Below are 12158 nucleotides of genomic sequence, written 5' to 3' on the forward strand. Positions count from 1 at the left end.
ATCAATGACAAACTCACAAAAATCAACGATTGTGAACCATCTTAAGTGTAAATTAATAAAAACTATTTTAGTGCTATGGCGTGGATTAATATTTACAAAACTTTTTCGGTTTGAATATATTTTCGAGCCCCCTGTAAGAGACTTTATGGAGACTACTACTTTATGGAGGAGGTACTCCCCAGACCCTCCCATAGCTACGCCATCGAGTTTGTACTCCAATACAGTTATAAACCTAAAATATTATGGTCTATAATCATGGACTTTGGTGATAAAGATTTTTAGATTATTTTAGTTAGGTTCGTGAACTTTGAAGGTGTTTATCTGTGAAATTTACAAACACATTTCTGCATAATATTCTGTATTGGGGTGTGATAATCGTTAGCGAACAATTGACTCCAATCCTTCCGTTAGTATTGACAAGTTTCCACCCATATGAGTGACATTTAGATAAGTTGACAAGTGAGATGGTGTGGTTCGTTGTTACAGGCCGAGCTGCCGGTTCAGCGGCGTCTGCCAGCACCATGATCATCGCTTGCGCCGGCTGCGACAAGCCCATTCTTGACAAGTTCCTGCTGAATGTGCTGGACAGGACGTGGCACGCCGAGTGCGTCCGCTGCGTTGACTGCCACAACAACCTCACCGACAAGTGCTTCAGCCGCGAGGGCAAACTCTTCTGTCGGAATGACTTCTTCAGGTGAGGCCGTCTCCAATGTTTATCACTAAATTAGTCCACAGAAAGAATTGGCGTTGTTACCTTAAGAACCGATTGTACTGGCGGCCAGCTTGATTTAGTCCCATAAGAAAATGTTAAATCTCCATTAATGTTTGTCCTCATTTCAAAGATATATTTCATATATATTCAAGTTTGCATTCGTTAATTAGCAAAAAATTTAAATTTCTTGAATTTTTTCGAATAACTACTGAAAAAGTATACACTTTATATGAAAAATAAAACTAAATTGGTCGTGTAATAATTATATCATGTAAATGTGACTCATAACTCTACGTTGAAATATAGAGGCATAGATTTGTTTTAATTTTATCGATGCTTCGATGCTATCATTGGATCTCATGGCGTTTCATTACAGCCGGACACAGTCATTAAATTAAGATGAAAATAAAATATGTAGGAACGAATACAAATTTTGTAAATATAGATTTTACTGTAACACACATCGTGATATAGTAATGTATATTCTCATTGTTAGGCTACAATCTGAGTATCACTAATTTTCTGACTTAAGAAAATGCTCATATTTCAACATTTCACGCACACATTTTTATGTTCTGTCTAGTAAAATTGTATTTGGTCTACATAAGGCTTTCAAGGCACCAAAAACAATAAGCTGAACAGAAATTGAACCTTGTGTAATCCACCATCAGTGAATGGTTGTGAATTGAGAACAAAAAAGGACATAAAAATCTAACAGGGTAAATGAGTACTAAGGCTATTCAAACAAGGCAGAGAGGCCCGCGCCTGTATAAAATTGTACAATTTGACATGGATTACAAATAAAACGCTCGGGAAACCGCGGTCACAGTAAACACCGACATGTTTGTGGCGTTTTTTCTCAGAAATATCACATTTCTTTACGACCGCGTGTCACACAATGTTCACTGATTTTTAATAGTCTCCGAGGTCGGGGCGGCTGCCGAAAACCTAAAGAATTCATAACCCTATAAACACATTCCTGAAACACATAAATAAGGGGCCGGCAGGGTGACAATGGTAGACCGATTTCATGGTGCACCCGCACGCACACGCCCGCTAATCCACCGGCTCCGCCACCTCGTAATCGCTACTAGCCGCTAGTCGGTCTCCTGGTTCACCACTGCCTTCTAGCTGATTACACCCACGTAATCGCTACTACCCGCTAGTCGGTCACCTGGTTCACTACTGCCTTCTAGCTAATTGCACTCACTTAAACGCTACTAGCCGCTAGTCGGTCACCTGGTTCACTACTGCCTTCTAGTTAATTGCACTCACGTATTCGCTACTAGCCGCTAGTCGGTCACCTGGTTCACTACTGCCTTCTAGCTAATTGCACTCACGTATTCGCTACTAGCCGCTAGTCGGTCACCTGGTTCACTACTGCCTTCTAGCTAATTGCACTCACGTATTCGCTACTAGCCGCTAGTCGGTCACCTGGTTCACTACTGCCTTCTAGTTAATTGCACTCACGTATTCGCTACTAGCCGCTAGTCGGTCCTCTGGTTCACCACTACATTCTAGCTAACTGCACTCACTTAAACGCTACTAGCCGCTAGTCGGTCTCCTAGTTCACCACGGCCTTCTAGCTAATTGCACTCACGTATTCGCTACTAGCCGCTAGTCGGTCACCTGGTTCACTACTGCCTTCTAGCTAATTGCACTCACGTATTCGCTACTAGCCGCTAGTCGGTCACCTGGTTCACTACTGCCTTCTAGCTAATTGCACTCCGTATTCACTACAAAGCGCTAGTCGGTCTCCTAGTTCACCACGGCCTTCTAGCTAATTGCACTCACGTAATCGCTACTAGCCGCTAGTCGGTCTCCTAGTTCACCACGGCCTTCTAGCTAATTGCACTCACGTATTCGCTACTAGCCGCTAGTCGGTCTCCTAGTTCACCACGGCCTTCTAGCTAATTGCACTCACGTATTCGCTACAAGCCGCTAGTCGGTCTCCTAGTTCACCACGGCCTTCTAGCTAATTGCTCTCACGTATTCGCTACAAGCCGCTAGTCGGTCTCCTAGTTCACCACGGCCTTCTAGCTAATTTCACGCACGTATTCGCTACTAGCTCCTACTCGGCCCCCTGGTTCACCACTGTTTCTTTTAACTTACAGTAATTTACTGTAAGTTCTGGTGGTTTCCCTGAAAGTCTTAATAGGTTTTATGTAGTTCGAAAATCTTTACAGCAAGCTGGTTTTGTGAGGGGTTCAAGGTATCCCTCTGAATTAGTTTTTTAGAAAAATGGAATTCTGTCCTTTATTAGGATATTTTAAAGCTTTAATAAAATTCCTAATATATTGCCTCTGTGGTGACCGATAAACCTGTACAAATAGTTCTCTATTAAACATTCATCCCAACTACATTACTATCGTAATCGTCTTATACTGGCCAAAGTCATCGTATATTATCTTTTTGGGGAATCATAAACATGTACAGGTAGTTCACTATTCAACATTCATCCCAACTACATTACTATCGTGATCATCTTATACTGGCCAAAGTCGTACTATATTATCTCTTTGGGGAGTCATAAACATGTACAGGTAGTTCACTATTCAACATTAATCCCAACTACATTACTATCGTGATCGTTTTGTACTGGCCAAAGTTTTAATATATTACCTGTTTGTTGACCAATACACCTGTGAAATATATTCTTGATTCAGTCCAATGAATAACTTATTCTTATCCTATTCTATCTGTTACTAAGTGTTTCTGGCCTCTTAACATCCCAATCAACGATTGCAAAGCTTTATATTCTTTTCTATTTAAAGAAATTTCGATTTTAAGCATAATTTACTTACAATTAATTAGTAGTATAGTAAATGCGTTTAGTTATTTTTAAAGTTTTGTGTTGATTGTGCAAACTTGTGTCACATTTAGCTACTTCGGTTATGTACTATATTATTCGCAAACTCCGTAGGCTGTGAAAAAGCGATTACGGAAACTTTCAGTATTTATTGGCCTTTTATTGAATTACTGGATTTTTCATATCGACTAACCTATTACTCGTGAAATATTCTTATACGGTGTTATGAGGCAAAGTGATTTCGTAAAAAATTGTTAATGTACATTTGGGTTGAAATTTACCAGTATTTTTTCTGGGGAAATTATCTATAGCCCTGAAATTGTGTAAGGTATTTGAAGGACTTTGGTTAAAGCACAATATTGATAACCCTTTAAGAAGAATAGCTTAACACAGTCGAATCTTAAGGTCTTGGTACTCAGTACAGGCTTAATTTGCTACAATCTCAAATTTAGAGCCCAAACTATGGCAGTGGTATGGGTATGATAAAAAGGAGCTATTAAACTTTGAACGAGCCTATAAAAGGCAAAGTGGAATATAAACTCTGACTTCTTCGAAACTCTCTTTGATGGAGCGAGGAGTATTGTCGTTTCAAGAGACAATACTCATTGATTTTGCGGTTTCTGCAATTCAAGTTGCATATTAGCTATTAAATTTCAATACAGAACTCATTTCTAGCGACATTCGTTACAGACGCAGTCGTCGGTGAGAGATAGGTGTAAGTCATTAAGTAAACATGCATCAAATTAATTTATTTATGGAGCGTGAGCTCAGGGTTGATAGTTTGTGCATTTCCATTAATGGATTCTATCTCCTGCAGTTATTTTTGATAACTTACGTGCCTCCAATTATATATACATATTTACATATTTTAACTGTCCTTTGTGAGCGGTAATAAAATGTGGTCTTATGTTATGTTATTACATAAGAAAGATTACACTATCAAACAATGTTAGTTTAAATATTTAATTGAGATTTTTGTACGCTAGATTGTTGTCCGTGTAAACTACATACATCAATTGTTTAATGGCTTTTTACATTTTTAAGAACAAAGAATTACTTATGTTTGATATAATTAACATATTGGATTGATTATAAAATATTTGGCCAACTTTACTTGATATAAAATATTTTGAAGCTATGTCCTCATCCCCAAATTGTAATTCATAATGATCATAATAGTAAATTAAACATATTTATGTAGCAAAATTAAACAATTTTAACTCGTCTAGATTCTAAATAGTTATGGTTTATTTGATAATTTATGCAAAAATAACTAAACGTTAATTCACCGATTGAATGCAGTTTTTAAAAGTCCCTTTAGTTTTAAAACTTATTGCAGGTTATTTTTAATAGGAATAGAATTTTTGTGATAGCTGTGCATATTTGGGTTGAAAAGTGCTTTACTTCACGGTTGGTTGGAATTAAAAACTGGTCATCGCGATATATTTCGAATTACAGGCTAACGTTCAACAAATCACAGCTATTTGTACATGTGCATTTTTTCAATCGATTGAAATGCTATGTTTTGTTTTAATATAATAACAAGTATGCATTGAGTGTTTGACACGTTATTAGTTTTAAAACGTACAAACATGAAAAGATTGTGGAAATATCGGTCTGAAAACGTTTGGATCTCGTGATACTGCATCTTTAAACAACTGACATACATGTTTGTTATTGTTATATCGGTTACCAACGTATTTTGCTTGTATTAATAGTTTGAAAATTATTTGTTTGATTCTATTCCCAGATATCATCAAAAATATTTCTTAAATTGTGTCTTACATTTCCAAAGTCTTAGATAGTTTTTAGATAGGTTCCAAATAGTAAATTAAAAGTCATTCTAAACTCACATTTTTATTCCCCAATATCATTTAAGGCTAGTGCTTAAGATAAGTTTAATTTTATTGGATGCTCACCATCAGGCTTGTTTATTTTAATTAACTCGTTGAATTAAAAAACTGGAGTGTAATATTTTAGCTTGGAGGCCGAGGTAAATCGTAAAAATGTTGTCGTAATCGTAACGACTACACTAAAACATATTTCTGTCACAATTTCCTATTATAAGGAATACCAAGGTAAATTTAGTTTATTAAGCATTTAGTCACACCAAATGCACAACTGTTATTGCTCTAACTATTACTACATCTAAAGAGCCAAAAATCGTCATTAATTTGAAGTAACATTTTTCTACGGATGTGTTATAATTAATACGATGCCATGTTAACCGATGTTTTCTGCTAATCTTAAATGAATCTTACGCTGGTACATAACTGGTACATATTGTAAACTGAGAAGATACAAAACATCTATTAGGAAACAACCAAGTTTTAATGCAGCCTTCAAATAATAAGTTAAGGTTAAGCAAACTTTGCAAGGGTGACTCGTCGGGTGATATTACATTTAACATATTATCTCGTACAAAATATATTCTATAAACCAACGCAACGGTCTGACGTCAGTACACCAGTTTGCGACTAGTAATGGTTTGATACACATGTAAAAAGTTAACGACATGTCTGGCGAGTTACTAGCCTCAACTCTGCCGCGCTGCACTGACCCCTGCAAGCTCACATGGATGTGTATGAGTTCCTCGTCGTTTATTATATACACACTCCTTATACTATTTCAGTGTAGAGTGTGTTTATAAACTTACATGTTTTTTATTAAATAACTAAAAGAAATTTGTGTAACTGTAACCAGTAGCTAACAAAGAATTAACTACATACGGATTGGAAGATAAACAGTTGATGTTCCTTCCTCTTCTCCCACCTTATATCCAACATTAAATGTTGCGATATTTTTGCAACGTAATTTAAATACTGTTTGATGTTTTCAGATATTCGGTTTAAAGGTATTATGCAGTAGTGCTTTCGCAATAATAATTGTGATTCCTTAAAATTCTTGTGTAGCCTATGCAGAATCGCTTTTTAACTGATATTACGCATCTTTGTAAATTACCTTAAGTTTTTGGTAAAAATATAAGTTTTAAGTTTTTTGAATGTTTTCACAATACATACATATGTATATGTAATCTAAAGCTCTTATTCGCAATACAGAGTAAAGGAACAAGTAAAAGGCTATAAATAACGTAATACTATGGCCAGAATTAGACAACAGATTAAAAATACGGCTTTAAAGAATCCAGTAGTAGAATCTATTTTGGATGGTTCTCATCTGCGACCGATGTCAGAGTGAAGCAGTTATTTCTGTGACGAATGGACTAGCACGCGTGTTGTATTGATGTTACAAATACTCTCACGCTTGCATGCCACGTCTGGCCGGTCGGCGGGTGCGTGTGCGTGTGCGCTGATTGCCTCTTAGTGACTAGTGTCTATCGAACATCAGCTGGTACTTGTATAGTTCTATTTGATTGAGAGCAATGGAATATTAAACGTTGAACTATGTAAATTCGTGGTCCATCGTCATGACATGACGTGTAACTATGATATAGGCTTATTAGATATTTGATTCTCTTTTTCACAATTGTGTTTGATATCAAATATGGCAATGCACATTTTATTGAAGGATTGAACAAGAGGAACTGATGCCATGAATGTAAACAAATAAGATTACTAATACCCATATCGCTAGTGAGGTTTTTGCCACTAAAACGATTACCATTTATCTTCATAGTTATTTATTTGTCTTTATAGTTTGTCCATAACAATAGTATGTTTATTAATTTGAAGAGTATGGATTTTATTTAAAAGACAATAATCTTACGAGCCTTATTTGAAGAAATCCTTACTATGTGAGGCGCAAATCCATGAACTAAAGTAAGACGAGCATAATCAATGTTGGATTACATCTCGTCACGGATGAGCCAAGATATTTTAAGCATGCAACGTCTGCAACGTCTGTATGTAACGTCTGGACTCTTAGCAATTACCTAGTCTGATAGCTAGTAGTAGTTTTGTGCAACTGACTATGGAGTGTACTCTGACATTATATTGCTTTCCAAAAGCTTCATATAATAAACCAGAACATGGGTACGTATTAGAAATCAAATTTTTAATGTATACAGATGATCACGTCTAGGTTTATATTGTTGTTTATTGCAATGTGTCTTCTCGCCAATTTAAAGTATAAAACTAACAAGTCAATTTTAATTAAGTAAGTTAATTCCTTTTTAAGAGATACAACCTCTTCTTGCCAATTTGTTCAATAACATTTTGGCAAACTTGTTGAATTTCCTGTACGTCGTCTATACACAGAAGCTACGTATTATATTAATGATGTTCTGTTTGCCAACGTGTACAAAGTTTTGTTATCCCGCTGAAATAATTTAATATGCTATTATTCGGCTTGTGCGTACATATATAGAGGACTGCAATGCGAACGTAAACCTCGAGGATGAATTACATTGAGAGTGTCCTCTTTGCCAAATTAACCCTCAATGAGTTGTATCGAGTGAGTTAGACAGTTGACATCATTCAATGTGTAATGCGTAGGCTTCTGTATAATGATATATATTATGACTGTAATGCGGGAATTTTCACCAGGATCAAATACACTCCATGTGTTATCTTTTGTCAATTTGTTGTATAAAAGTGAGTTAGTCTGTTGACATCATTCAATGTGTGATTCGTAGGCTTGTGTATAATGATATATATTAAGACTGTTATACGGACGTGTCCCCAGGATCAAATACATTCCATGTGTTATCTTTTGTCAATTTGTTGTATAAAAGTGAGTTAGTCTGTTGACATCATTCAATGTGCGATTCGTCGGCTTGTGTGTAAAGAGTAAAGAGTAAAGAGATAGAGACTGGACGGCCAGATGACGGCTTGCCATGACAATCCATCCTCCATGATGAATGTACCGCCTCTCCAATCTACACCGGAATGTTTTCATCTCCCCACAGCTATTTTTACCAAAACCAATTTCACCGCGAGCCGGAAAATGTTCTCGTTGCCTGTGACGCGCCCGCTTCATCCATTCCCTGTAATACGCTATGATAACTTCTCCACCCTCTCTCTACATTTAGTTTCCTCTTGGCACTGAAATTGTATTTCTCATTTATTTCATTTATCCTACTATTGATTGTTGTGGAAATCGTAGTATATAGGAAGAATAATATTAAATTTAAAAAATTTCAATGTGCATTTCCTGTAAAACACGAGGAATTAAATTACAGTTATTCTGATAAAAGCTTACTACTATACAGTTTTAAATTTTGCTTTACCGAACTTAAAAGCTCTAGGAAGTTACAAATTAGTTAGATGAAATAAATTACTGAATGTAAGACCGAACCGGTAATCTTCTGTTTTATCCAGATACTGCAAGCAGTGAGTAACGTTAGGAAATCCTTCGTAGCAGTTACGTTTGAAATCATAAATGTATTGTACCGGAATTTGTTTCAGTCAATAGTATTCTATACAGCATATAATTGCAATAAACACAAGCGATTGTCTTTTGTGGTTACTAACTATGCACCATAGTTGAACAACTGCAATTAAAAACATTGCTAACTACATATAGAATTTCTTTGTAAAATTAAATTTTACAATTAAGGTCTTTTTTATAACAAAAAACCTTGACAAATAGTCGTATATTATTCAAATTATATTTATACACTTACCGCCCATCTCAGCACTTACCGTTATACTTCCGGGACCTTGTGTCAGAAGAAGCCGCAATCTATTCTTCTATGCCTGATATTTTGTTCAGAGAACATTTTTAGGACTTAAATGATGAATTAAGAAAAGTTTTATAATTCTCAAGCTCTTAGATGTTCAACAGTCCTACTGATGACGAGACCTACATACTTCAAAACTATCAAGACCTGACATGAATGGGCCCGACGAATTTCAGGGTCTTTTTCGGAGCAACGTTTGCTGGGAAATCGTTAAGAGGTGTCGTCTCGCGCGCACGTACGCCAGTATTCTGACCTCTGCGGTCCTCATACACACATCTCCCGTCGCCCGTCGCCCATCGCCCGTCACCCGGTCTGAGCTGACGGCTGTCTCGGGTTATGTGTGTGGGATGTACGCCTGCGGTCACTTTTTGTTGCTGTAGCTCCTTCCACAATGCCCCTAAACCTAACCACGCGTGATCCGTTCACTCTGGCTTGACAGCAACCCTTTTGTTGCTCTTTTCTAGCTGATATTCCTTTTGAAGTTGACGGCCGTCAAGTTTTATTATTCTGTTATGGAAACAAAGATTTCTTGGTTTAATCTTGCGGATATGTTTCTAAAGGACGTACCATTAAATTTATATCGCCTTTCCTGCTTCACGTTTCTCTATTGAGCTAAAGTACGTTGAATGTACTTGAGCGTTGGTTTCAGTTGTTTTACGTTTAATGTAATAATTAAAAATATGTAGTTGCAATCATTGTATAGTTAAATTTTGCATCAAATCTATTATCAATTTGTTTTTTTTAACAATTCGATACTATATCTACGAAACAGTATAATGACAGTTTGTAAATAACTATCAAAATGCACTGAAAGAATAAACATTTTGTACACAGCCATACGTGTAAAATCGTGTTTAACGTACTAAAATAAAACAATGTTTTGTAGCTCCGTAGGCGCTGAGAACCTCCGGCAACTGTATATAGTAATGCAGTTAGTTTACAGTCTGTACAATATACTTGTAAATCAACTTGAAAGAACCACAAAAATACAAGTAACATACACTAGCAATAACATGTAAATAATGTGAATAGTATAGATGGACAGGATGTTTCTGAACCTCTCGGGAGTCGAAGCTTCTAGGAATCGAAATTAATTTTTAACTCTCAAAGCCATACTTCCCTACAACTTACCTTATGCAATTGGGGTTCTAAATGGCCAAAATAAGTAACGCGGAATTTTGATACTTTATTTCCGTTGTATTCTATATGAAAACTTTTATTTCACTTCGGAGATGTGTTTGTTTTGTGTTAACTTTAAGGCAATAAGCATGGTAACATGAAAAATTTTTTATACGAGTATTTGAAGTTGAGGTTGAAACGTCTAGTTCCATTCTCGACGGAATGGTGACAGAGTGATCAAACGAATTTCGCAATCTTTCTTTTTCACACACGTAGCATTTTAATTGGGCATTGGCAAGTTCATTTTACAAACTCTAAAGTTTGATACTGATGGAAAAATAAAAAAAAAAATTGAGTTTGGTTTAAATAAACCTGTACGTTACACTATGCTAACTCATAAAAACACAATAGCTATGTTATATTAATGGTATTAATACGGTACTTTGGGTAGTAAAGTGTGCTTAAAGAGCTTATTTCGACTTTTTATGAACATACTTTGAGAAAATTACATGCTTTATTTATGAAACATAATATAGCCCCCATTCATGTATACATCCGTAATTAAACTTTCAAATAGTCTGTTTGTCTGTGTGCGTGATTTTAAGATGGGACAAATTATTACAAAAACATTTTTCCATTTTGTTGTCTCCAGTGAAAATATTGTTCTTACATTGCGCAGCGACTACAAGACGCCGTAAACATTTTAAAATTAAACTCATTGAAAACTAATTGAACAATCTTAAAGCTCTTTCGTACGATCTCGCTAATTCTTTATATTATGAAGAGACAGAAAATAGTTTAATTTGTTTAAGTCTGCAGTTTTAAATCCATCCATTCCCCGTGGTTCTGAAATTATCGTCTGTAATTTTGTGATTGCTGTAATTTCCATGAAACCAATAGGTCTTTCCTCCCCAACTTTGATACTATGGGAAATGTTCACTTGCTGGTTGTTTTTTGTTCCCAAATTTTTTGACGTAACGGGCAGTATATGTTAAGTTGTCTTCATTTGTAATCATACGAAAACTTACGCAGGTAGTTCTAGGAAACTATCGGGTTCTTCATCACAATTTATACCGGCTAACTAGTATAATTTGTATGCTGATCGACTGGTTTACAGATAGATATTTTAGTTTTAGTCGCCAATCTACTTCAACACTAATCAACATTATCAGACCTTTACTGGACGTCGTTCCAAGCCAAGAAACAAAAAATTATTGTAGGTGCTGTAAACGTAATACTGTATTATTTAGTAATGAAGAAATCATACGTAAAAGGTTAAAACACAGATTCCAAAAATAATCTCTCTTCTTATTATTAGTCTATTTCTTTATATATATATATATATATATATATATATATATACATATATATTATTTGTATAAAGAAAAAGATATGTGTGTCCGTAAGTGTAAGGTCACACTCTTACACTTTTATTTTCCTATGTCTACAGAGTAGTGTTAATGTTTTTATATTCTGTGGATACAAGGGGTGGCAGGTCCAGGTCCAGGTCAAGGTTCAGGTTGTATCGTAGCACAGCGGGGGCCACACCGACACCACCCAGCTGACAGCTGTAGTGCGGCCCTTGGCCTGGCTGACCGTAAAGTCGGCTCGCAGCTCGCTCTCGCGGCTCGGACAATCGGACTTCTTTGTACTGTTTCCGCCGCTCTTCGCCATAACCTTCGCCTCATCTTCTTCTTCGGCTTCTTTTCCCTTTATGGTCCTAACTTTACCTCACAATCTGTTTAGGTGTGTAAACTATTTTCAAGAAAGTCCTGAGTTATGACTTTAGGAGAATAAAGATGTACCCAGCGTGCCAGGGGAGGTATTGCTAATTCTTATCAACTCTTCATGAAACCGTTTGTGATAACTGGAAGTAA

General features: G+C 36.1%; 1 protein-coding gene across 2 annotated transcripts in view; it reads left to right on the top strand.

The window, feature by feature from the left end:
• The window catches only part of LOC124369220 (LIM/homeobox protein Lhx5), a 79956-nt gene that overhangs the window by 18669 nt on the left and 49129 nt on the right, over positions 1-12158 (top strand). For both annotated transcript variants that reach the window (XM_046827068.1, XM_046827069.1), the window contains exon 2: positions 487-694. In XM_046827068.1, the coding sequence (XP_046683024.1) occupies positions 522-694 (173 nt within the window). In that variant the 5' untranslated portion in view covers positions 487-521. The remainder of the gene's footprint in view (positions 1-486; positions 695-12158) is intronic.

This window comes from Homalodisca vitripennis, chromosome X, assembly GCF_021130785.1.
Source record: "Homalodisca vitripennis isolate AUS2020 chromosome X, UT_GWSS_2.1, whole genome shotgun sequence".
NCBI classification, from domain to species: Eukaryota; Metazoa; Arthropoda; class Insecta; order Hemiptera; family Cicadellidae; genus Homalodisca; species Homalodisca vitripennis.